Source organism: Schistocerca serialis, unplaced genomic scaffold (assembly GCF_023864345.2).
Source record: "Schistocerca serialis cubense isolate TAMUIC-IGC-003099 unplaced genomic scaffold, iqSchSeri2.2 HiC_scaffold_72, whole genome shotgun sequence".
Classification (NCBI taxonomy): Eukaryota; Metazoa; Arthropoda; class Insecta; order Orthoptera; family Acrididae; genus Schistocerca; species Schistocerca serialis.
In genome coordinates, this window is record NW_026048321.1 from 128,104 (window position 1) to 154,545 (window position 26,442).

Consider the following 26,442-nt stretch of genomic DNA (forward strand, 5'->3'; position numbering starts at 1 on the left):
GGTCGGAAGGCGGGCGCCGCCAAGAAGGCGTCTGCGGCGTCGGCCGCTCCCGCGGGTGCGAAGAAGGCGGCTGCGGCCAAGCCGGCCAAGGGCAAGTCGCCGTCGAAGGCGAAGAAGGCCGCCAAGGTTCCGACGAAGAAGCCGAAGGCGCCGCGCCCGAAGAAGGCGACGACGCCGTCTAAGGCGAAGGCTTCGCCCAAGAAGAAGAAGTAGAGTAGAGGAGAAAGAGATGGGAGAAAGGAAGGGTTTGGCGCTTGACTCCGTCGTCCCCACCCCCCGTCGTCGTCTAGTGGCGCGCAAGAGACGCGCGGCCCAAAACGGCCCTTCTCAGGGCCATCAAAGCACGTCGGGGAAGGTTTTGATTGTCGTGTTGCGTCTGGTGTGGGTGTCTGTCTGGCGTTTCTGTATGCCCGTGGGGATGCTGTTTGCGTGCCGTGGTGGTTGGATTGCGGGGGTCGGTGGCGGGTGTGGGCGGCGGTAGCGGTAAGCGGTGTTGTTGTTGTTGTTGTTGTTGTTGTTGTTGTTGTCGTGGTTGATTGTCGCCGTGTTTGTGGCGGCGGCCGACGGTTGGTTTTCTGTCACGTTGTTTTGTTTGAATACGTTGGTTGGCTTGCCTGCGTTCGTTCTTCTCGGATGTCTGTCTTGTCGAGTCGTGTCTGGTCTTTGTTTTGTTTCTTTGTGTGTGTGTGTTATGTTTTGCAACGGGGGGCACGTTGAGATGTGGAAGGAGTCGGCGGGGGATTTCGGTGGCGTGTAGAGCGAGCGAGCGCGCCTGCCTGGCCGTTGGCCGTCGGAGTTGGAGTGCGGGTTTTTTTTTGTTTTCGAAACGAAAGCGGCGGCCGGCCAGCCACCCGTGCGGTGTGACGTCGGCCGTTGGGTATTGTGCGCTTTGAGCGCCGGGGAGGGATGATGTGTGATTGTTGCGCGCTGCTAGCAGGCAGGCAGAGTGAGCGGGTGTGGCGGACGGACGGGAAGTGGTGGTTTTTGTTTTTGGGTTGCGGGGCGAGAGGCAGGCGACCGACAAAGTTTGCTCGCGACGGAGAGATGTTAGTGGCCCTGAAAAGGGCCGTTTTTGTTTGTGCGGTGCGGTGCCGCGGCGCGGTTTAGGCGCGCTCGCCGCGGATGCGGCGCGCGAGCTGGATGTCCTTGGGCATGATGGTGACGCGCTTGGCGTGGATTGCGCACAGGTTGGTGTCTTCGAAGAGGCCGACGAGGTAGGCCTCGCTGGCCTCCTGCAGGGCCATGACTGCGGAGCTCTGGAAGCGCAGGTCGGTCTTGAAGTCCTGGGCGATCTCGCGCACTAGGCGCTGGAATGGCAGCTTGCGGATGAGCAGCTCTGTGCTCTTCTGGTAGCGCCTGATTTCTCGCAGGGCGACGGTGCCCGGCCTGTAGCGGTGGGGCTTCTTGACGCCTCCGGTGGCGGGCGCGCTCTTCCTCGCCGCCTTGGTGGCGAGCTGTTTGCGCGGCGCCTTTCCGCCGGTGGACTTGCGGGCCGTTTGCTTTGTGCGGGCCATAGCGGTAGCGGTAGCGGAGCGGCGTGCGTGCGTAGAGGTTAGGTGCGGCGCGGCGTCCGGTGCTGCCTTGACAACGGGCCCGCGCGCCTCCGTGCTGCGCTTATATGCCCTCGGTTGCGCGTGGTGGGGGGAGGGCGGGCCAGAGTCTATATAGGGGGGCGGCGGGCGCGCTGGGCGCAGACCGTAGCCGACTCGCCAGCCGCTGCAGCTGCTGTTTGTGCACGTTTTGCTTTGCCCGAGGAAGGAAGGATGACAGGCCGCGGCAAGGGAGGAAAGGGGCTCGGCAAGGGTGGCGCCAAGCGGCACCGCAAGGTGTTGCGCGACAACATCCAGGGCATCACGAAGCCCGCCATCCGCCGCCTGGCTCGCAGGGGCGGCGTGAAGCGCATCTCTGGTCTGATCTACGAGGAGACCCGCGGGGTGCTGAAGGTGTTCCTGGAGAACGTGATCCGCGACGTGGTGACGTACACTGAGCACGCCAAGCGCAAGACTGTGACGGCCATGGACGTGGTGTACGCCCTGAAGAGGCAGGGGCGCACCCTGTACGGTTTCGGCGGTTAGGCTGCGTCGCAGCGGGCGCTGGCCTTCCCGCGGCCGTGCTTGTGGGTGGGAGAGACTAGAAAACGGCCCTTTTCAGGGCCACCACACTGTTCGGAAGTTGAAAAGTGCGAAAGAGTCTGTGTTGTTGTTGCTGCGTGTGTGCGCTGTGTTGTTTGTTTGTTTCTTTCCGTTTGAGCGACGTGATGTGGCTGGGAGGGGAGAAGGAAAGGAAACGTGTCATGTGGCTGGCTGGCTGTGTGTGTGTGTGTGAGAGAGTGGAGCTGCTTCGTTTGTGTGTTTGTTATTGTGTGTCTTTGTATCGATCGCGATGGAGATGGCGGGCTGTGTGTTGTTGTGCGAGAGGCGGTGATTATTTGCTTGCGTGGTTTGGCTCTGTGTGTTAGGCGTGTGGGCATAGGCGGCCGGATCAGCTGTTTCGTTCGTGTCGACGGCCGTTGCGGCGCGCGGGAGTGGAGGGCGGTGTGTCGACACGCCTCCCTTTAACAATGGTCATTATTGCTGCCGTTGTCGTTTGGAAGGCGACTGCGACCGTGCAAAATGTGTGTGTTGGGCCACACGGGCTGTGTGGACGACAAGATGGCGGACGTGCGCCGGCGGCGGCTGTGCTGTGAAAGTGCAAAGTTAAAAACAAAACAAGGTGCGGCGAGGACGACTGAAATTTTGCTTTGGACGTAGGTTTGTGTGGTGGCCCTGAAAAGGGCCGATTGTTGTGGGCCGAGCCGAGCCGGCAAAGCGCGTTGCGTGCAGGGGAGCACGCGGCGCTGCGATTGCCTGGCCTCCTTTAGGCCTTCTTCTCGGTCTTCTTTGGCAGCAGGACGGCCTGGATGTTGGGCAGGACACCACCCTGTGCGATGGTGACGCCCGACAGGAGCTTGTTGAGCTCCTCGTCGTTGCGGATGGCAAGCTGCAGGTGGCGCGGGATGATGCGCGTCTTCTTGTTGTCGCGGGCCGCGTTTCCGGCCAGCTCGAGCACCTCAGCCGCGAGGTACTCCATGACGGCGGCGAGGTAGACGGGCGCCCCGGCGCCGACGCGCTCTGCGTAGTTTCCCTTGCGCAGGAGGCGGTGGATTCTGCCGACCGGGAACTGGAGCCCAGCCCTGCTTGAGCGGGACTTTGACTTGCCCTTGACTTTGCCTCCCTTTCCGCGTCCGGACATGGCGATTGGGCTAGCGACGGTGCACACGAAACGGAAACGAAAACGACCGGTGCGAGCGGCAGCGAGTCGAGCAGCGGAGTGCGTGCCGGCGCAGCTCTCTCTCTCTCGCATATATGACGTACTCGGACGTTGAGTAGTCTTGTGGTGGAGGTTCTTTGTCCTTTGACATTTCCTCCAAGCCTGTACGTTAAATTTTGCATGTAGAATGCACCTTACTTTTAGTTTTGTCCTTGCTTTTTATGCTAGTTTTTCTGAACCACTATTTTGTGTTTATGGTAATTATTTTGTGTTTAATTTAGGATGCATTTTGGCCTCCTGTATTTGAGGTTGTAGGTGTTGTAATTGCCTAAGTGTTTAATTAGCTGGTTTTCAGATTGGCTCGCAGTTTGGTAGAATGCTACCGCGAGTTCTCTGAACCTGTCTTTCAGCATCTTTACTTCCGTTGCCTCGTGGGTGTCGGCAGTGGGGAAGCGCGTCCTGACATGAATTGCCCGTCTGAGTGCCCGATTTTGGACTCTCTGCAGCCTTTGCAGGTGCGTTTTGGCTGCATAGCCCCAGACTGGACAGGCATATTCGATGATGGGGCGGACAAGCGTACAGTACAGCCTCACTCCTGTAGTTGCCGCCAGGCTGCTTTCAGTATTTAGTATGGGGTAAATGTCGTTAAGTCTGGCGCTGGCCTTCCTTCTGATGTCGTCGATATGTGCGCGCCATGTCAGTCTTTTGTCAAGGGTGACACCCAGGTATTTGGCCGTGGCCCTCCATGGGATGTCGCGTCTGTGTAGTCTTAGTTGTCTGTTTTGTCGATGGCGGTGGGCAGGGTTGCGTTTGCCTTTCCTTTGGGTGAGCATTATCGCTTGTGTTTTCTCCCCATTTATTGTAATCCGCCATTTCCTGGCCCAGGCTTCCGTCTGGTGTAGTAGGTTTTGGAGTCTTGTCGTCACTATCCCCCTATTTGTACTAACGGCGAAGAATGCCGTGTCGTCGGCGTATTGGGCTGTCTGAGTCTGTGGGGCAGACGGTGTGTCGGCCGTGTACAGGTTGTACAGTATTGGGCCTAACACCGATCCCTGTGGTACTCCAGCTTTGATGGTGCGCTTTGAGGACCTCGCAGTGTCCACTTTGACGCAAAATGTGCGGTTGGCTAGGTAGCTCTTCAGGAGCTTAACGACATGGCCGGGGAATCCTAACGTGTACAATTTGTACAGTAGTCCAGTGTGCCACACACTGTCGAAGGCCTTGGCTACGTCTAGCAGCACTAGTCCACAGTAGCCTTTCCGGTTAAAGGCTTCTGTTGCGGCTTCGACCACTCGCATGAGTTGTCGGGGTGCTGAGTGTTGGTTGCGAAATCCGAACTGGAATTTGGGGAGCATGTTCTCTCTTCTTATGTGCCTGTCTATGTGCACTAAGATGAGGCGCTCGTACAGCTTACTCAGTGTTGGGAGTAGGCTTATGGGGCGATGGTGCTGGGGAAAGATGGGGTCTTTTCCAGGCTTAGCGATCGCGACCACTTCCGCGTGTTTCCACTGTTTCGGGAATTTTTGTGATCGCGTGATTTCGTTGAACGTTTCTGTCAATTTTTCTATCGCTAGCTGGGGCAGGTGCTTAAGCAGTTCATTGGTGAGGAGATCGTGTCCTGGGGCTTTCTTGTTGGGCAGCGTTTTGATGGCTTTCGCTACCTCCTCCGTGGAGAAGGCAGGTGCATCGTCATCGACGTCGTCATCCGCTGCCAGAAATGCGGTTAGTTGTCTGCGGACCATTCTTTCATGTTCGTGATCCTGCGCCTCTGCTGGTGTGAACTGTTTCTCAAAGACGTCGGCGAGTGCGTTGGCTTTATCTTGGGCGCTGAACACTAGTCCTCTCTCGCCGTGCAGAGGCGGCATTCTTGCGCGTCTTTTAGTGAACTGCTTGGTGGCTTGCCAGAGGCTGTTATCCTGCACTTTGAGAGCTGTAAGGCGGTTTGACCATTGCTGGTTTCTGTGCTCAGTGAGCGCCACCTTAAGTTCTCTCTGTAGCCTATTAAGCAGCTTCCTGGTGTCCGGATTTCGCGTAAGTTTCCATTCCTTCGCGGTCCTGTTTTTGTGCCTAATCTGGGCAAGCAGCTGGGGTGGCAGTCGCTGTGTGTGGGGAGGGGGCGGAGGTAGTTCAGGTGTTGCGCCCTGTGCTGCTTGCAGGACCGCGTCTGTGAAGGTACTCAGCGTTTGTTCTGTGTCCTCTGTCGGGAGCGGGGTGTTGGTGAGTTCTTCCATGACTTGTGTTTTGAATCTTTCCCAGTCGATGCGTTTGTACGAGGTTGTATGCTGGTTGCGCGGTAACCAGCCGCCCATGTCAATCTCGAATGTGACAGGGTTGTGATCGGACGACATTCTATTCAGCGAATGCGCCGTCACAAACCCTGTGAGACCTTTGGTGATTGCTACATCGATTACGTCCGGGTTGTTTCCGTTTCTGGGAAAGTGTGTGGGCTCCTCGGGGGCCCACACGTGCATGTGGTGGATGCGCGCAATGCTTTTTAATTGTCGGCCGGCTTGGTTTGTCCTCCTGGAATTCCAGTCGGAGTGCTTGGAGTTAAGGTCTCCTCCAAGTATCAGCTTGCCTCCAATTTGTCCTAATTTGACGATGTCGTCTTCAACTAACCTGTGGTTTTTGGGTTGTCGATATGCTGACACCACAGTTACCGGTCCTGTGGATGTCTGTACCTCTAATGCTACTGTTTCCAACTGCGTCATTTCTGGTGTGTGAATCTGGTGGTGCGGAATCCCCCTTTTTATGTAGATTGCTACCCCGCCCCCTGCAGTTGGTCGGTCTCGTCTGTAGCAGAGGTAGTTTGGTGCAGAAACTCTGATTCCCGGTTTCAGGTTGGTCTCCTGCACCATGCATATGTCTATCTCTTCTTCCGCCAGGAATTGTCTAAATTCTAGACCCTGAGGGAAGAGGCTCATGGCGTTAAACGTGCATAGTTTGAAACCCTGAATTGCTGGCCTAGCCATGTTGCGGTGTTGTAGCGCTTGTTGTCGCAGTGGACTGCGAGGGCCTAACTGCCGATGAGATGTCGGCGGAGAGCTGATCAAATTTCTTTGTCATGGTCTGCATCAGCTTGTCCATGAGCTTGATGACTTCCGTCAGGGCTTGGGAGAAGTGGTGTATGGGTGTGTTGCTTGTTTGTGTTGTTGTTGCTGCTGCTGGGTTCGTGTTTTCTGTTGTGGGGGTCTGTGCGGGTGATACTGCTCTTGCGTAAGAGCGTGTGTCGTCCTGTATTCGTGTACTTGGGCTGGAAGTTTGTGTGTTTGTGTTGTCTTCTTTTTCTTTGTTTCGTGGTTTTGTTTTAGTGTCTTCTGTATGCGTTTTTTGAGTGGTGCTGGTTGGTTTGTTTGTATTGTTTCGTGTTAGTGCTTGGTTAGTGTTTTTGTTGTTTGTGATCTGCCCTGTTTGTCGGGCCTTGGCCCTCTTGTGAGCTGGACAGCCTTGGTAACTGGCTGTGTGTGCGCCGCTGCAGTTTGCGCATTTTGGCTTGTCTTGGGGCGTCATTCGACACTCCCTGGACGCGTGGTTGCCAGCGCACTTCACGCAGCGTGGTGGCATATCGCAGTGATAGTTAACATGCCCGATGATTTGGCAATTGAAGCACTGAGGTGCCCTTGCTCTCTGCTTCAGTGGTTCCGTAGTTATTCCAAGGCCCATTAGTCGGGTTTCCTGGAACAGCTTCCGGTGCTGTGGAGTGTCGGTTAGAGTGGCACAGTAGAGCGGGTCTCGGTTGTTTGAGCCCTGTTTGCGTACCGATCTTACGTCGTATCCTTTCGCCGTTATGGCTTCTTTGATATCGACGGGATCGGTGCGTGTGGGAAAGCCTCTCAGAACGACTTTCAGGGTCTTCTGTGCGCCTGTTGGGTAGGTGTAATGTGCTATTTTGTGAGTTTTTAGCGTGTTCTTGACGGTGGTGTAGTCTTCTAGTGTTTTTAGTGTAATTTTTATCTTATCTCCGCCGGCGGATTTTGCGTGGAAGCGCTCTTCGCCTATGGCGGCGGTGATAAGATCGTACATCTTTTTGTATGTGTCAGGGAATGTGGCTACTATGGGTGGCAGTTTCTCGTGTTTTGGGGTGTGTGCGTTTTGTTTTGTCGGTGGTGGTGGTGCTTGTGCTTGTGCGTCTTCATCGAGCGCGGCGAATTTATTTTGTGTGGCGCATGCAGTGCCGGCCGCGGTTGGTGGTGGCGTGGCCTTGGCCGTGCGCCGCGCCAGCTCGAAGGTCCCGTTATCTTCCGGTTCCTCGGCTGTGGCGGGCGAATTCTCTGCTGCTGCGCTGGTGCCTGTGTGTGCCGGCTCTGGGCTCTGGGGTGAGTCCGTGGCCGGTGTGTCGTGTATGGTGTTGTGTGTGTTGTGTATTTGGGCCGGTGTGTCATGTGTGTTGTGTGTTAGGGAGGACGTGTCTGCTTTTGGTTCGTCATTTGCAGTCTCGTCTGTCACTAGTGCGTCAGCGGGAGGCGCGTCTGTCGCAGTCGTGCCTGCTTTTGGTTCGTCATTTGCAGTCCCGTCTGTCGCTAGTGCGTCTGCGGAGGGCTCGTCAGTCGCAGTCGGTTCCCTCACGTGTGTGTTGCTTGGGCCTGGTTTGGCCTGCCCTGCAACTGTGTCCGCCCTATCTATGTCTGTCTGTGTTTGGAAAGCTAGAGAAGGGAGCACAGGCGCATCTGCTTTGCGCTTTGGTGACTTAGCGCGTTTCCTTTTCTCCCTGACGAGCAGTTTTGCTGTCGCCTTTGGGAGAATTTTCCTTTCTGCTTTCCTCTCTATTTCCCTACTGATTTTTGTGTCTTGTCTTGTCTGTTCCCTCCGTTGTTCCTCTCTCCTCCGTTCCCTACGTTTTTCCGTCCTAATAACTCTCTCCATCAGCCTCTTCTCCTCTTCGGGGTCGAGGTGTGGAAGGACATTCTGAATTAGCGGGCAATTGAGTATCGAGCCTAATCCCCTGCGGTCCCTCCTTTCTATCGTGAAACTCGTCCCTTCTCTCGCCACATGGATCTCCAGCGAGTCTTCCATCTCCATGCGCAGGGTGGGGGCGGCAAAGTCAAGGGCTGCCAAGGGATTGCTGAGTGAGGCCTTTGTTGACACCGTTATACGTTTCCGGCCAACACTCAGCCCTAACGTCTGACGTGCGCGGGTATACTGGCCGGCGAGCAGTTCCTGGCGGTTCTGGTCGTCTTCCAGGCCCTGACACGTAAATGCCCTACTTCTCGGGGGAGCAGGGAGATACCCCGCGGCAGCTGGGGCGCCCGAGCCGGGCGGCAGAACAGCCCACGGCAACAAGAAGACGCGCCTCGCGTCGCGGCAGTAATAACTGCAGCGACTCCCAAGGCGCCGCTCCAACTCACCAAACACAACGACAATTTGCCCAACGGCTCCCGCTGACGCTAAAAAGCTCAGGGTGCCGCCTTGCACGATTCTAAATGAAACCGCTGGCCCTACAAGGCCCGTTTGTGCCCTAACAAGAACACAACCGGGACACTTCTCACTCGGGGCTGCACTGGAATTCACCAAATGCCCCCGCAGTGTTCCTCGCAAGCGAAGTTCCTAAGGCTTCACAGTCAGCGCGGTCGGTGGAACTAGCGTAGCCTAACACGCGTGCGTTCGCACCGGCTGCTGCTCAGCGTATGCCGGCGCAGCAGGGGTGGGGGTGCTTTATGGGCTCGGGTGCGGCGGCCGGTTGCGCGCGCGCCCCATTGGTCGGCGGCCGCAACAGGGCGAGCTGGTAAAGGTGCGGCGGCGGCTGGCGGCGGGTGCCACTGTGTGGGGAGACGCTGACTAGAGCGGAGCGCTTGCTACTGGTGTTGCTGCTGCCGTACGTTCGTTCGAGATGCCGCCCAAGACTAGCGGGAAGGCCGCCAAGAAGGCTGGCAAGGCGCAGAAGAACATTTCGAAGGGCGACAAGAAGAAGAAGCGCAAGAGGAAGGAGAGCTATGCCATCTACATCTACAAGGTGCTGAAGCAGGTGCACCCTGACACGGGCATCTCGTCGAAGGCGATGAGCATCATGAACAGCTTCGTGAACGACATTTTCGAGCGCATTGCGGCCGAGGCTTCTCGCCTGGCGCACTACAACAAGCGCTCGACCATCACGTCCCGCGAGATCCAGACCGCTGTGCGGCTGTTGCTGCCTGGCGAGCTGGCCAAGCACGCCGTGAGCGAGGGCACGAAGGCGGTGACCAAGTACACGAGCTCCAAGTAAGGAGGTGGCTCTGGAATGGAAGGATGGAGAAGGCTCCTCCGTTGCGAGAGCGGCAAAACGGCCCTTTTCAGGGCCACCAACTTGCCTTTTGCGGGAAGGGCGGAATTGTTGTTGTTGTTTGTGTGGACGGCTGTGATGTATGTGTGCATTTTGATTGTGGGTGGGGGGGGGCGCGTCAAAGCGTGTTGCGGGGTACGGCCACGAGGTTGGTCGCCGTGGCGTGGAATGGTGGCACGCCTCGTTGGAGTGGTTTTTGACCCATTGGTGTTGGGGTGTGTGTGTGTGTGTGTTACCTGTCTGCGAGGGGGGACAGTGCGATCGGCGACTTTTGTGTCGCCGTAACGACGGCCGTTTGCGGGTTTGTTTTTTGCACATCATACATGGCGAGGGTGAAATGTGAAATGTTTTTGTTTGGTTGTTTTTGCCGCCCACTATTCCCTTTGCTGTACGCCGAGTTTGACAATGGTGCGACGCAACTGCAGCGTGGAGGTGTGTGAGTGACGTTGAAATGAACGTGCCATTAAGACGCATTGTTGTTGTATTGTACTGTACGTGTACGGCGACACGCACGATGATGTACCATTCGACTCTGATTTTTGATAGCCGTGTCTGACTGATTGCGTACGACGCACGCACACCGATGTCGTCATTCAAGATGCACGCGTGTCCAGTGCAGTACAGTAAGCGCGACGCTAGACGACGACGACGGCGGCGGCGGTCGTCGTTTGTTTGGCGAATGTCTGTACACGTGTTTGTCTGTGTCCATCCGGTATGTATGTATTTGTTTGTTTGAAAGTGTTTTGTGTGTCGGTGACGTGGTCCGATCCGTCGCCCCCTGAGTAACTGTCGATCGGCGCGATAGACCGGCGTCACGCAACTGAACCGAAGTCTTGGGCACACCCGTCATACTGTTGTACACCGTCGCGCTGAGAACGGTAACGAAAGGTTGACTTTGATCGGTCGAATGTCTGGGCAGAACGTGAGGAATGAGGCAAGAGTGCAAGGAGGAAAGGACAGAGGGGGGGCAAAAGAGAGAGGAAGGGAAAAAGGGGAGAAACGCATTCGTAGAGCAACGGAACGTTCCCGCGTCGGAGGCGTATTGGAGCCGCACTGAAATGCGTTTAACGGCGGCGCGGCTGCAAGTGTCTGCCGTGGTGAACGTTACCTTTGACGGCTGCATTGGGCTTTGCCTTTGCTTTCGCTTTCGCTTTCGCTTTCGCTTTCCCGGATGTACGTAACGTTTGTTGATATGGTTCTGAGGAAGAGTGTATGACAGTGCCGTGCCGTCCATGTTCGTGTGCCCTCCCATTGTGTGTATGCTATTGTCTGTGTACTTGAATGATGTATGTAGGTGTTGGTGGACATGTTGTACCAGTGGGGGGAAATGGATCGTCGATAGTTGCCGTCACTCTGTCACGGTCGAGATGACGCACCCTCCGTACAGAAAGGTGTCGAGAAAGTGTGTGTGTGTGTGTGTGTGTGTGTGTGTGTGTGTGTGCGTCCGTGAATTGGCAGTGTTTGGAGGTGGGCGTGCCCTGCATGTGGCCCGGAAGGCTGTTCGTTTGGCGGTAGTGTTGTGTGGACAGGGGAGGGGCATGCGTAACGCTGCTGGCATGGCATTTCGGGAGATGGGAGGGGGCAAACGAGGAAACGAGGAGCGGCGGCCAAAGACGGGACGGGGAGGGGCGCGGTGTGGGTGGCTTGCGCCTGTGCTCGGCGTTGTGGTTTGTGCAAAAGAGGAGGAGAAAAACAATGAGTTGCCAGGGAGGGGAGCGGTGTTGTGGTGTAGCCGCAGACGCGGCTGTCAGTGAACGTGGCGAGACGGACGGATATGCGCGGAGGGGCGGGGGCGGCGCATTTCGCCGGTGCCGTGCCGTGCCGTGCCTGAAAGCCGCGTGGTCGCTGTGTTGTTGGTGGCGTGGGGGCGAGGAGAGTACCGTACGGGTGTGCTTGTGCGCCGGAAATGGCACACTGCGCCTGCCCGTCTTGGAGGCTGATGGCTGTGGTGTGGAAATGGGGCGCGGTGATGTTGAAGCAGTTGAAGAACAGAAAAGAAACCAAGAAAACGGAAGGCGTGATGCGGCGGTGGTGGTGAGAGCGGGAAAAAGAAAACAAAAAAAAAAAAAAAAAAACAAAAAAAAAGAAGGAAAAACAACAAGAAACAAAAAAGAACACAAAACGTCTATCAATATTAAAATGTAAATGGAAATGGAAATGGACCCAGGTATAACCTCCCTGCACAAATAGCAGAGAGTCCGATGATAATAAAAATGTGCCAGAAGAATGTTAACGTCCCTACAAAACAAACCCAACGATAAGATTAATGAAAGAATGAACCGTATGTAACATTGCAACAGACATAATGAAACGTGATAAATTGTGTAAGGGCAGCAGCGTTGACCTTTGGCCCTGTATTCAGAATAAAAAGAGCCAAAGATCGTTACCCCAATGAAAAAGACACTGAAACACGTATGTAATGTAACATAGCAGCGATGGCGAGACATTGTAGCATCTGTGACCAGAGAGTTTGCGCTGGACCGCGCGAGTGTTGCGAGCGGTTCTCAGTCAGTCAGTCAGTCAGTCGTTGCGAGTCTGTAGCTCTGTCTAGTTGAGGGCTGTACTCTGTCAGTAGTCGTCGCGTGCAGTACGCTAATAGTCGTCATGCAGAGCGGTCGGTCAGTAGTAGCAGCCGAGTGCGGTTGTGTGATGTAGGCGGTCGGCAACACTGGTCAAGATGGTGAATAAGGTATACTGTTAATTAATATAATCATTAGATAATGAAGAATTTTATTTATTGTAATTATTCTCCAACAAGTTCCCCAATAATAATATGTATTTCAAAAGCATTTTTCAAACATTTAATTTTTTTATTGAACTAAAGAGTTCGTTGCACTTCACATTTCATTCCACTTCTTTGAAGAAAAATTTCACTAGAATCACAAAAAACCGTGGTGGTTGGATTGCGGGGGTCGGTGGCGGGTGTGGGCGGCGGTAGCGGTAAGCGGTGTTGTTGTTGTTGTTGTTGTTGTTGTTGTTGTCGTGGTTGATTGTCGCCGTGTTTGTGGCGGCGGCCGACGGTTGGTTTTCTGTCACGTTGTTTTGTTTGAATACGTTGGTTGGCTTGCCTGCGTTCGTTCTTCTCGGATGTCTGTCTTGTCGAGTCGTGTCTGGTCTTTGTTTTGTTTCTTTGTGTGTGTGTGTTATGTTTTGCAACGGGGGGCACGTTGAGATGTGGAAGGAGTCGGCGGGGGATTTCGGTGGCGTGTAGAGCGAGCGAGCGCGCCTGCCTGGCCGTTGGCCGTCGGAGTTGGAGTGCGGGTTTTTTTTTGTTTTCGAAACGAAAGCGGCGGCCGGCCAGCCACCCGTGCGGTGTGACGTCGGCCGTTGGGTATTGTGCGCTTTGAGCGCCGGGGAGGGATGATGTGTGATTGTTGCGCGCTGCTAGCAGGCAGGCAGAGTGAGCGGGTGTGGCGGACGGACGGGAAGTGGTGGTTTTTGTTTTTGGGTTGCGGGGCGAGAGGCAGGCGACCGACAAAGTTTGCTCGCGACGGAGAGATGTTAGTGGCCCTGAAAAGGGCCGTTTTTGTTTGTGCGGTGCGGTGCCGCGGCGCGGTTTAGGCGCGCTCGCCGCGGATGCGGCGCGCGAGCTGGATGTCCTTGGGCATGATGGTGACGCGCTTGGCGTGGATTGCGCACAGGTTGGTGTCTTCGAAGAGGCCGACGAGGTAGGCCTCGCTGGCCTCCTGCAGGGCCATGACTGCGGAGCTCTGGAAGCGCAGGTCGGTCTTGAAGTCCTGGGCGATCTCGCGCACTAGGCGCTGGAATGGCAGCTTGCGGATGAGCAGCTCTGTGCTCTTCTGGTAGCGCCTGATTTCTCGCAGGGCGACGGTGCCCGGCCTGTAGCGGTGGGGCTTCTTGACGCCTCCGGTGGCGGGCGCGCTCTTCCTCGCCGCCTTGGTGGCGAGCTGTTTGCGCGGCGCCTTTCCGCCGGTGGACTTGCGGGCCGTTTGCTTTGTGCGGGCCATAGCGGTAGCGGTAGCGGAGCGGCGTGCGTGCGTGGAGGTTAGGTGCGGCGCGGCGTCCGGTGCTGCCTTGACAACGGGCCCGCGCGCCTCCGTGCTGCGCTTATATGCCCTCGGTTGCGCGTGGTGGGGGGAGGGCGGGCCAGAGTCTATATAGGGGGGCGGCGGGCGCGCTGGGCGCAGACCGTAGCCGACTCGCCAGCCGCTGCAGCTGCTGTTTGTGCACGTTTTGCTTTGCCCGAGGAAGGAAGGATGACAGGCCGCGGCAAGGGAGGAAAGGGGCTCGGCAAGGGTGGCGCCAAGCGGCACCGCAAGGTGTTGCGCGACAACATCCAGGGCATCACGAAGCCCGCCATCCGCCGCCTGGCTCGCAGGGGCGGCGTGAAGCGCATCTCTGGTCTGATCTACGAGGAGACCCGCGGGGTGCTGAAGGTGTTCCTGGAGAACGTGATCCGCGACGCGGTGACGTACACTGAGCACGCCAAGCGCAAGACTGTGACGGCCATGGACGTGGTGTACGCCCTGAAGAGGCAGGGGCGCACCCTGTACGGTTTCGGCGGTTAGGCTGCGTCGCAGCGGGCGCTGGCCTTCCCGCGGCCGTGCTTGTGGGTGGGAGAGACTAGAAAACGGCCCTTTTCAGGGCCACCACACTGTTCGGAAGTTGAAAAGTGCGAAAGAGTCTGTGTTGTTGTTGCTGCGTGTGTGCGCTGTGTTGTTTGTTTGTTTCTTTCCGTTTGAGCGACGTGATGTGGCTGGGAGGGGAGAAGGAAAGGAAACGTGTCATGTGGCTGGCTGGCTGTGTGTGTGTGTGTGAGAGAGTGGAGCTGCTTCGTTTGTGTGTTTGTTATTGTGTGTCTTTGTATCGATCGCGATGGAGATGGCGGGCTGTGTGTTGTTGTGCGAGAGGCGGTGATTATTTGCTTGCGTGGTTTGGCTCTGTGTGTTAGGCGTGTGGGCATAGGCGGCCGGATCAGCTGTTTCGTTCGTGTCGACGGCCGTTGCGGCGCGCGGGAGTGGAGGGCGGTGTGTCGACACGCCTCCCTTTAACAATGGTCATTATTGCTGCCGTTGTCGTTTGGAAGGCGACTGCGACCGTGCAAAATGTGTGTGTTGGGCCACACGGGCTGTGTGGACGACAAGATGGCGGACGTGCGCCGGCGGCGGCTGTGCTGTGAAAGTGCAAAGTTAAAAACAAAACAAGGTGCGGCGAGGACGACTGAAATTTTGCTTTGGACGTAGGTTTGTGTGGTGGCCCTGAAAAGGGCCGATTGTTGTGGGCCGAGCCGAGCCGGCAAAGCGCGTTGCGTGCAGGGGAGCACGCGGCGCTGCGATTGCCTGGCCTCCTTTAGGCCTTCTTCTCGGTCTTCTTTGGCAGCAGGACGGCCTGGATGTTGGGCAGGACACCACCCTGTGCGATGGTGACGCCCGACAGGAGCTTGTTGAGCTCCTCGTCGTTGCGGATGGCAAGCTGCAGGTGGCGCGGGATGATGCGCGTCTTCTTGTTGTCGCGGGCCGCGTTTCCGGCCAGCTCGAGCACCTCAGCCGCGAGGTACTCCATGACGGCGGCGAGGTAGACGGGCGCCCCGGCGCCGACGCGCTCTGCGTAGTTTCCCTTGCGCAGGAGGCGGTGGATTCTGCCGACCGGGAACTGGAGCCCAGCCCTGCTTGAGCGGGACTTTGACTTGCCCTTGACTTTGCCTCCCTTTCCGCGTCCGGACATGGCGATTGGGCTAGCGACGGTGCACACGAAACGGAAACGAAAACGACCGGTGCGAGCGGCAGCGAGTCGAGCAGCGGAGTGCGTGCCGGCGCACTCACTCACTCACTTTTACTTGCGAGCAGTCCTTTGCTCGTGAAGGGGCAGGGTGAGCATCGGGTGCTATTCCTGCAAATATTTACTTATAAGATGTGGAAGGGAACTGACTTATTTCGGGCTGGCCTATCGGATGCGTTGCATCCATTGGTTGTTGCAAGGTTTTTATGCTTGCAACAGGTCGGGCCAACGTGTGGTCGGCCTGTGGTGGATTTGGTGGCCCAGTGCCTGGATGAGCCTATTGTGAGACCTGTGGGCCTCTTGATAAAACTGTCGCGCTGATTGTCGGAAGCGATCTCTCAGCAGAGGTATACCAGTTTGTTGGTGTAGCTGGGCAGTTGGGTAGCGCCAGGGTAGACGGAGGGCGAGCCGAAGTGCTCGGTTCTGCACCCTCTGGAGCTCAACAATGTGGGTTTCGGCCGCATTTCCCCACACCACGGCAGCGTACTCCAGCACCGGGCGAACCAGTGCCAGGTATAGGGTGATGCCGTGGCGAGGGGGAAGCGTCGAAGTCGGGTTGAGTAGAGGGTACAGGACACGAAGACGCCCTGCAGCCCTACCCTTTGCCTCCTGTATGTGGGGGCGCCATGTTAACCGCTGGTCTAAGGTTACCCCGAGGTATTTCGCGGTTTTACACCACGGGATGGGGCCTCCCGTGATCGTCACCGGCTCTAAGTCACGAGGCAGCATTCTCTTTGTGAATATTACTGCCTGACTTTTGGCAGCATTAAATTTCAGCCGCCATTTCGTCGACCAGCTTCCTAAAGCCTCACACCCTAGCTGGAGACGCCGTCTCATTTCTTGCAGGTTCATGCTCCGGACGAGCAGCGCAGTGTCGTCGGCATATAATGCGAGCGACACCCGCGCCACTCGCGGAGCATCTGCGGTGTAGAGGGAGTACAGCAGGGGGCCGAGTACGGACCCCTGCGGCACTCCAGCCTGGATCGGTCGTTGGGTAGACACACCCTCCTCAAGGCGCACATGAAAGGTCCGGTCTTCGAGGTAGGACTTCAGTAGCACCCCGTGCGACGTCGGGATCCCGTGCACGAATAGTTTGTACACGAGCCCGTCGTGCCACACGGAGTCAAATGCCCTAGAGACGTCCAGGAACACCGCCCCAAGGTATTCCCGGGTCTCCAGGGCTCTCATGGCTTCCTCCACGACACGCATGAGTTGGTGTACTGTGGAGTGGCCCCTGCGAAAACCGAACTGTTCATCTGGAAGCAGATGTTCGGCCTCCACGTGTCTGAGGAGGCGTTTGGCGTAGAGGCGCTCGAATACTTTCGAGAGTGTGGGCAGGAGGCTGATCGGGCGGTAGGAGGCCGCCAGACGGGGGTCCTTGTCTGTCTTAGGGATTGCTACCACTTCCGCGTGTTTCCACTCGGAAGGGTAGATTCCCGTGCGTAGGATGGTGTTGAAGATGTCTGCGAGCGTCTGGTATGCCTCTGCTGGGAGTTCGCGCAGGAGGATGCCGACGATGCCATCATCCCCTCCCGCCTTTTTTGGGCTGATTGTCCGTAGCTGCAGGGCCACTTCTTCCACTGTTATCAGCTCAATGTTGTCTCCGTCTTCTCTGGCCGCTAGGAAGGTGGGGAGCTGTGTTTCTACCAGGCGAACGTGATCGGCGTCCACGACGTCCGCCACGGGCGTGAAAGACGCCGCGAAGTGGTCGGCCAACACGTTCGCCTTTTCATCGGGATGGCTGAAGACCTCCTGGCCTACCTGAATTGGTGGGACGCGCCTACGTCGTCTCAAAAATGATTTTGCGACGCGCCAGGCGTTGCCGTCAGCAGGGTCAAGGGTTTCCACTAGGGCCGCCCATTCCCTGTTTCGGTGGGCCTCGACTGCAGCCTTGATCTCCCGGCGCATGTGGTTCAGCCGGGCCTTCGTGTGACGTTGGCGTGTAATTTGCCACTCTCGGAAGAGCCGGTTTTTCTCCCGGATCGTCTCCCTGATTTCGGGCGGGAGGCGACGGGAGTTTACCAGTGGATGTTGTGCGGGAGGCGGTGAGGCTGCCTCGGCGGCCTGGAGCAGTTTTTCGCTCAGGTACTGCAGGGCAGTGTCCGTGCCAACCTCAGAAGGGTCTGGGGCGTCTGTCAGGAGAGGGAGGACCTCCTCCTGATAGCGCTCTCGATTTAGGTGCCTGAAGTTCGGACGACGTGGCGGAAGGGCCGCACCGACGATGTCCACGTCATAGATCACTGGGACGTGATCTGATGACAGTGCACAGCGCGTCGATGCGGAGATGTGGTGCCCTATACCTTTGAGAATTGCTATGTCCAGCACATCGGACAACAGGTCCTGGCGAGCTGGGAAGATGGTATGTTCGAATGGCCCCAGAGCTATGGCGCCGTTTCTCTGGGCAGCTCTGAGGAGACGGCGGCCATTGGCATTTGTGAGGCGGGAGTTCCATTCCGCGTGCTTCGAGTTGAAGTCACCCGCAATGAAAACCCGCCCCCCAGCCGCCAGTAGCGCGTCGATATCCTGGTCGGCAAGAGTAGCGCGTGGGGGCTTATAGGCAGCAACGAAGGTTATCTGTCCTATTGCGGTGGACACGCTGACTGCTGTGGCTTCCACCGATACTAGGTCAGGGAGGTGGGTGGCATGGTGCATCAGTGCACGTCGAACATACACGGCCGTCCCACCACCGGCAGTCGGCCTATCATAGCGGTAACAGGCGTAATTGGCTGCCCTGACTTGGACTCCAGGCTTAAGGTGGGTTTCGCAAACGAGACATATATCAACTGCTTCGTCCTGCAGAAAGTTGCGAAACTCACCTTGTTGCCTTACCAGGCCGTTTGCGTTGAATCCGCAGACGGTTAGCCCATGTATGTGCGGGTTATCCATGGTGTGGGGCTGGGACGGTGCTGGCCTGGAGGGCCGCCGTGACTGCCTGCACTAGTACTGGGAGTTGCTGGAGCATTGACGTCAGCGAGTGCAGGAGGGCATTTAGCTGTGTTGTCTCCAAACAGGGTTTATTGTGGGGTTCAGGAATGGCTGTTGCAGTATTGCGAACCGGTGGGATGTGTGCAGCAGGTGCCGTGCGACTGGCCACCTGTGCGTTTGCCTGACATGTTTGGTGTGGGGAGCTGGGGGTGGGACGCAGTGGGCCCTGACTGCAGTCTTTGGTGCTTGTTGCGGGTGGGGTGGGGCCTGGCTGGGCTGCTGGTGACTGGTTTGTGGCAGCCGGCTTGTTCGTGGCGTCTGGGGGTGCTTGCTGTCGCTCCTGGTGGGCTGGGGCCGCGCCTTTTGCGGCTGCGGCATAGCTGGTGCCTTGCTGGACTGGGCGTGACGTTCCACGTCCGCGTCCGCGGCGCCTGGTCTTTTTAAATAGGTTGCAGCCCCTGTAGCTAGCCACGTGTTGTTCACTGCAGTTGCAGCATTTCGGCGGTTCATCTTTGCTCTTTTTGCAGTCTCTGCTTTGATGGGAGCCCGCGCATTTGACGCAACGGGCAGGCATTGTGCAGAAGTGTGCCACATGATCCAGGCCTTGGCACGAGAAGCACTGTGCTCTTCGCCCCTTGGCCCGGAGCGGCTCAACTTCTACGTCGACTGTGGCTATTGTTTTAAGTTGAAATATCTTTCTGGCCTCGATGCTGTCCACCAGGACAACGAGGAACAGTGGCATGTCCCTCCGTGTCCTGGGTGACTTCATGAGGCCTGCTGATCTAACGCTGTACCCCAAGGCGAGGAGTTCCTCCTTGAGGTGATCAGGTTCCATACTCATGGGCAAACGGCGGAAGACTACCTTCAGGAGAGGGAGCCGCTCTGCATCATGAGTGTAGCAGAACAGCCCCTCCTCCCGAATCTTACTCATGGTTGCGCGGTAGTCGTCCATGTTTGCAGGTGTGATGCGCAACATCTCGCGCCCAAGGGACTTTATTTTGGGTGGTGCGGACACACCCTCAGAGAATTTTTCTAGGAAGGCTCGAAAGGTGTCCTTCCAAAGGACATTGATTGGTGGTGGGGCCACCCTTTTGGGCGGCCTTGGCGCTTCCTCCATAGCCTCGGTGTCGATTGGGGCGGACTCGAACGAGTTTGCCGTCGGGAGCGGCTGCACCTGCTCGAGCTTCCTTGCCCGAGCCGTGTGCTTCCGCTTGGGGACGACAAACTCATCTTCTTCCTCCTCTGCGGCTTCAATGTCTTCTGTGGCGCCTTCAGGCGCGGTTTGCTTCTTCTTCTGCTGCGGCATTCTGTGGGCAGAAGAAGGGGTGCTTTCGGACGACTCATCGTCATCCGCCGGCCTTTTACGCGATGGGAGTGAGACTTCCATAGCCTCGCCATCGTGGATTAATTTTTCCAGGTTGGCTTCTGGAATAACGTCCTCGTGAGATGCTGCTGGCAGGTCAGCAGCCTCTTGACTGGCCTGTACCGTGGGGGGAGCCAGCAGGGCAGTGGGTGCATGAGACGCCACGCCTGGTGGCTCTGCTCCCTTCGGGGCCGCCTCCGGCAGTGCAGTGTCCTCTTGCGTGGACACGCCTGGCGGGGCTCCCGGCGGTACCTTGGCCTCTTCACTGGCTGCGCCTGGCAGTGCGGCGGGGAGGTCGTACTGTAAGAACCTTATGTAAGCCTTTTCCGCGGCCTCGCGTTCAGAGGCGGTGGCGGCTTTGGCCATGCGGTTCATTACAACAAAGAGTTCGACCGTTGTGAGTGGGCGATACCCTGGAGGAGCGGTCGCGGGGGTCGGAGCATTGGAGGCCGCCACCAGAGCGTGCTCTGACGCGGCGACCACCGCCGCGACGTTCGCAGCGATGTTATTGCCTTCCATGGGGAAGACAGGAGCTCTTGAGGGTGGGTGCTAAGCGAGTGAGCGCGGACTGGTCCCACGTGAAGGGGGTCCTGACTCACGGCGTGCCCTAACAGTCCCTAGGCGCAATACAAATTGATGCTGATCAATTTGTATTGCAGCCACGATAACGGTAACACACAATTTTGCCGCTAGACGAACTCGCAAGCGAGTCGTTAGCTGGAGAAGTCCGCTACCGCTTCTGCCACGTGGCCACCTTCGGCCCGCGTGCCTTGACAAAGGCGCGCGAGAACAAAGGCGCTCGTGAACAAAGGCGCGCGACGGACAAAGCGCTGCGGAGAGCCCAAGCGACCTGACGCTGCGGCGGCTCGGCGCAGACGCGTGCGTGCGTGCGTGCGTGCCGGCGCAGCAGGGGTGGGGGTGCTTTATGGGCTCGGGTGCGGCGGCCGGTTGCGCGCGCGCCCCATTGGTCGGCGGCCGCAACAGGGCGAGCTGGTAAAGGTGCGGCGGCGGCTGGCGGCGGGTGCCACTGTGTGGGGAGACGCTGACTAGAGCGGAGCGCTTGCTACTGGTGTTGCTGCTGCCGTACGTTCGTTCGAGATGCCGCCCAAGACTAGCGGGAAGGCCGCCAAGAAGGCTGGCAAGGCGCAGAAGAACATTTCGAAGGGCGACAAGAAGAAGAAGCGCAAGAGGAAGGAGAGCTATGCCATCTACATCTACAAGGTGCTGAAGCAGGTGCACCCTGACACGGGCATCTCGTCGAAGGCGATGAGCATCATGAACAGCTTCGTGAACGACATTTTCGAGCGCATTGCGGCCGAGGCTTCTCGCCTGGCGCACTACAACAAGCGCTCGACCATCACGTCCCGCGAGATCCAGACCGCTGTGCGGCTGTTGCTGCCTGGCGAGCTGGCCAAGCACGCCGTGAGCGAGGGCACGAAGGCGGTGACCAAGTACACGAGCTCCAAGTAAGGAGGTGGCTCTGGAATGGAAGGATGGAGAAGGCTCCTCCGTTGCGAGAGCGGCAAAACGGCCCTTTTCAGGGCCACCAACTTGCCTTTTGCGGGAAGGGCGGAATTGTTGTTGTTGTTTGTGTGGACGGCTGTGATGTATGTGTGCATTTTGATTGTGGGTGGGGGGGGGCGCGTCAAAGCGTGTTGCGGGGTACGGCCACGAGGTTGGTCGCCGTGGCGTGGAATGGTGGCACGCCTCGTTGGAGTGGTTTTTGACCCATTGGTGTTGGGGTGTGTGTGTGTGTGTGTTACCTGTCTGCGAGGGGGGACAGTGCGATCGGCGACTTTTGTGTCGCCGTAACGACGGCCGTTTGCGGGTTTGTTTTTTGCACATCATACATGGCGAGGGTGAAATGTGAAATGTTTTTGTTTGGTTGTTTTTGCCGCCCACTATTCCCTTTGCTGTACGCCGAGTTTGACAATGGTGCGACGCAACTGCAGCGTGGAGGTGTGTGAGTGACGTTGAAATGAACGTGCCATTAAGACGCATTGTTGTTGTATTGTACTGTACGTGTACGGCGACACGCACGATGATGTACCATTCGACTCTGATTTTTGATAGCCGTGTCTGACTGATTGCGTACGACGCACGCACACCGATGTCGTCATTCAAGATGCACGCGTGTCCAGTGCAGTACAGTAAGCGCGACGCTAGACGACGACGACGGCGGCGGCGGTCGTCGTTTGTTTGGCGAATGTCTGTACACGTGTTTGTCTGTGTCCATCCGGTATGTATGTATTTGTTTGTTTGAAAGTGTTTTGTGTGTCGGTGACGTGGTCCGATCCGTCGCCCCCTGAGTAACTGTCGATCGGCGCGATAGACCGGCGTCACGCAACTGAACCGAAGTCTTGGGCACACCCGTCATACTGTTGTACACCGTCGCGCTGAGAACGGTAACGAAAGGTTGACTTTGATCGGTCGAATGTCTGGGCAGAACGTGAGGAATGAGGCAAGAGTGCAAGGAGGAAAGGACAGAGGGGGGGCAAAAGAGAGAGGAAGGGAAAAAGGGGAGAAACGCATTCGTAGAGCAACGGAACGTTCCCGCGTCGGAGGCGTATTGGAGCCGCACTGAAATGCGTTTAACGGCGGCGCGGCTGCAAGTGTCTGCCGTGGTGAACGTTACCTTTGACGGCTGCATTGGGCTTTGCCTTTGCTTTCGCTTTCGCTTTCGCTTTCGCTTTCCCGGATGTACGTAACGTTTGTTGATATGGTTCTGAGGAAGAGTGTATGACAGTGCCGTGCCGTCCATGTTCGTGTGCCCTCCCATTGTGTGTATGCTATTGTCTGTGTACTTGAATGATGTATGTAGGTGTTGGTGGACATGTTGTACCAGTGGGGGGAAATGGATCGTCGATAGTTGCCGTCACTCTGTCACGGTCGAGATGACGCACCCTCCGTACAGAAAGGTGTCGAGAAAGTGTGTGTGTGTGTGTGTGTGTGTGTGTGTGTGTGTGTGTGCGTCCGTGAATTGGCAGTGTTTGGAGGTGGGCGTGCCCTGCATGTGGCCCGGAAGGCTGTTCGTTTGGCGGTAGTGTTGTGTGGACAGGGGAGGGGCATGCGTAACGCTGCTGGCATGGCATTTCGGGAGATGGGAGGGGGCAAACGAGGAAACGAGGAGCGGCGGCCAAAGACGGGACGGGGAGGGGCGCGGTGTGGGTGGCTTGCGCCTGTGCTCGGCGTTGTGGTTTGTGCAAAAGAGGAGGAGAAAAACAATGAGTTGCCAGGGAGGGGAGCGGTGTTGTGGTGTAGCCGCAGACGCGGCTGTCAGTGAACGTGGCGAGACGGACGGATATGCGCGGAGGGGCGGGGGCGGCGCATTTCGCCGGTGCCGTGCCGTGCCGTGCCTGAAAGCCGCGTGGTCGCTGTGTTGTTGGTGGCGTGGGGGCGAGGAGAGTACCGTACGGGTGTGCTTGTGCGCCGGAAATGGCACACTGCGCCTGCCCGTCTTGGAGGCTGATGGCTGTGGTGTGGAAATGGGGCGCGGTGATGTTGAAGCAGTTGAAGAACAGAAAAGAAACCAAGAAAACGGAAGGCGTGATGCGGCGGTGGTGGTGAGAGCGGGAAAAAGAAAACAAAAAAAAAAAAAAAAAACAACAAAAAAAAAGAAGGAAAAACAACAAGAAACAAAAAAGAACACAAAACGTCTATCAATATTAAAATGTAAATGGAAATGGAAATGGACCCAGGTATAACCTCCCTGCACAAATAGCAGAGAGTCCGATGATAATAAAAATGTGCCAGAAGAATGTTAACGTCCCTACAAAACAAACCCAACGATAAGATTAATGAAAGAATGAACCGTATGTAACATTGCAACAGACATAATGAAACGTGATAAATTGTGTAAGGGCAGCAGCGTTGACCTTTGGCCCTGTATTCAGAATAAAAAGAGCCAAAGATCGTTACCCCAATGAAAAAGACACTGAAACACGTATGTAATGTAACATAGCAGCGATGGCGAGACATTGTAGCATCTGTGACCAGAGAGTTTGCGCTGGACCGCGCGAGTGTTGCGAGCGGTTCTCAGTCAGTCAGTCAGTCAGTCGTTGCGAGTCTGTAGCTCTGTCTAGTTGAGGGCTGTACTCTGTCAGTAGTCGTCGCGTGCAGTACGCTAATAGTCGTCATGCAGAGCGGTCGGTCAGTAGTAGCAGCCGAGTGCGGTTGTGTGATGTAGGCGGTCGGCAACACTGGTCAAGATGGTGAATAAGGTATACTGTTAATTAATATAATCATTAGATAATGAAGAATTTTATTTATTGTAATTATTCTCCAACAAGTTCCCCAATAATAATATGTATTTCAAAAGCATTTTTCAAACATTTAATTTTTTTATTGAACTAAAGAGTTCGTTGCACTTCACATTTCATTCCACTTCTTTGAAGAAAAATTTCACTAGAATCACAAAAAAAAAGAGAATATTATTATTTGCAATGCAGTTCCTCCAAGCGCTGCGCAACAACAAGAGCAGAAATGTGACATCCATTTATTCTGAGGTAAGACTTTAATTCTGATTGTTTTGCACAGGGCCAAAGACCGATATTTCGGTTTAATTGAAGTTTCCTGTCGCTGAACGGACTTTAAATGTTGTGAAGAATTTATATTTGAGTCAGATTGCGAATGTCACATTTTTGTTGCCATTTTCAATACCTCTCATTGTGGGCGAGGTTACAATTAGCGCAATGTCCATTAGCGTCCGTAAATAACATTGTCCATTAGTTTAAATTTTGCGGGGAGGTTACAACACACACAAAAAAAAAAAAAAAAAAAAAAAAAAAACAAAACAAAAAAAAAAAATTGCATTTATATCCGCCCCTCAATTGTAGATACCCCTTACACAGCTGTGTGCAATGAATGAGTGCTGGCTGGTAATTAATTGCACTCCTTGGAGGGAAATGCCATAGGAAGTAGTCTTTAAAAAGTGAATGTTTTTCGTTAAAAGACAAGAGTTACTTTAGAAAAAAGTAATAGTGGGGCTTTTGTTGTTGAACAAAATAAGTACAATGAACATACGTTATCAGATTTGCGCAATGCAGCTTCACACTACCTTTTGATTATAACACAATATACTATACATCGTCCCGAACCGTGACCAGAGTCGCGAGACGAGCAGAGCACGCCGCCGACGCCCGCTCAGTACAACCGTCCACCCGCTACTACTGTCGACCGACTACTACCTCTCCCGACTCGCGCTACAATATATATAACAACTGTTCCTGGCGACCCGGTGCGTGCCACTACTGTCGTCTGGCGCGGTCCAAGCGCCGACTAGCAACGATAAATAACTCCCTGGTCAGACAGAGATGCTGTCATGCCTCGCTATCGCTCTGGTAATGAATACGTACGTGTTGCAGCGTGCGTACCACCGGAACACGCAGTGGCGGAGCCAAAGACTGTGTTGTCGAGGTCGAGTGCGAGCGGGAAGAGAGGCAGCGCCGGCACGGAGATGCAAGCGAGCGCGAGACGCACGGGGGCTGCGGCGTGGCGCGTTTGCGGTCGGCGCCTTTGGTGGCAACGGCCGGGACAAGCAGCGGTGTATGGTGTGGTGCGGGGCGGACAGGGGCGGCGGTGGACGGGGAGGAGGCGGCGCGACGACGGCATGGGGGCGAAAACGGGACGGGGGACGGCGGATGTTGAGAGGCGTCACGCGCGGACAGGACACAGAGACACACAGATTGGAAAGGGAGGGTGCGCGGTAGTAGTTGGGAATGTGCGTACCGTGCGGGATGGGAGTGGGCGAGGAACACGGTCGTGGCCCCTGTTTTGGGTGCGTGTGGTGACGTCGGTGTGTTGTGGGAAGGGAAGGTGCTGTGGCGGCGGCGCGTAATGGGCGTAGGCCGAAAAGAGAAAGGAACGTGGGCAGTGTGTTGGCAAGCGTCGGTTCGACTGCGACGTTGATGGGCAGGGCAGGGCAGGGCAAGGTTAATGGTGGTAGGAGTAGGCTTGTGGGCGCAAAAAATCTGCCGCTGCAGGCGGTGCCGTAACCGCCATGGCGGGAAGGAGAGAGGGCCAAAGAAAGAAAGAAAGGAAGAAAGAAAGAAGAAAACAAAAAAAAGGAGGGGGGGGGGGGCGAAAGTGGAGAGGCGGTGGTGTGAGAAGGGCGGGGGCGGAAGGAAGGCAGGAAGGACAAGAGGCGAGGCGACGGCTTGCTTTGTGTACCGGTCGGTCTCTGGCTATGCTTCGTTTTCTGCAGCAGGGTCGGTGCGCGGCGTGGCTCGCGGCAGTGGGAACGCCTGGCGGCTGGACGGCCAGCAATGCGGTTGGATGGGCGGCCACAGCACCGCACCTGTGCCCGAGGAGGAGACGCTGGCGGCGGGCCCTGAGGTGAGGCCGGCTCGGCTGGGGCTGTGGATGTGTAGGTGTGCGCCGCTGCTGCAACAACGAGTAAAAACGCGAGAAGAAGGGGTGGCGGTAGAGAGGAAGAAGGAAAAAAAAAAAAAAAAAAAAAAAAAGGTCGTGTTGTGTTGATGCGCAGGCAGACGCGTACAGAGAGACGAGCCCGGTCTGCAGCAGGGTGTGGCCGTGCCGAGTGCAGAGCAGCGGCGGCCCGGTTCGGTTCGGTTCGGCCCGGCCCGGCGGGCCGCGCTGTTGTCGCGGACGTGAGCGCCCCCTGGCGGGTGGCCGGAGGCGGCGCGGCGTGTTGGACGTGTGGCTGGTGGCAGTGCACAATTTGCGAGTGGCTGGCGGTGTGGTGTGGCGGTTGGCGCGTCGGGCGGCGGAGAGGTATGTGTTGCGGGCGCCCTTTGCTGCGCTGCGTCGTTGCGTGTGCCGTACAGGGCGGGCGCTTGTCGACTGTGTGGGCGGTGTGGCGAATTGGCGTGAAACGGCTGCCGAGAGGTGTGTGGTAGCGAGCCGGTCGGTGTCAGTGCGAAGGGGAATGTGCGTGCGTTTGGCGGTTTCG

At 56.6% G+C, this 26,442-nt stretch overlaps 1 protein-coding gene across 1 annotated transcript in view; it reads right to left on the bottom strand.

Annotated features, from left to right (window-relative positions):
• Window positions 1-20,051, bottom strand: part of LOC126449452 (nascent polypeptide-associated complex subunit alpha, muscle-specific form-like) — a 32,368-nt gene extending 12,317 nt beyond the window's left edge. The window contains exons 1-2 of the mRNA XM_050091019.1: window positions 19,097-20,051; window positions 18,401-18,699 (exon numbers count right to left, since the gene is read on the bottom strand). Coding sequence (XP_049946976.1) covers window positions 18,401-18,699; window positions 19,097-20,051 — 1,254 coding nt within the window. The remainder of the gene's footprint in view (window positions 1-18,400; window positions 18,700-19,096) is intronic.
• Window positions 20,052-26,442: the final 6,391 nt, after the last annotated feature.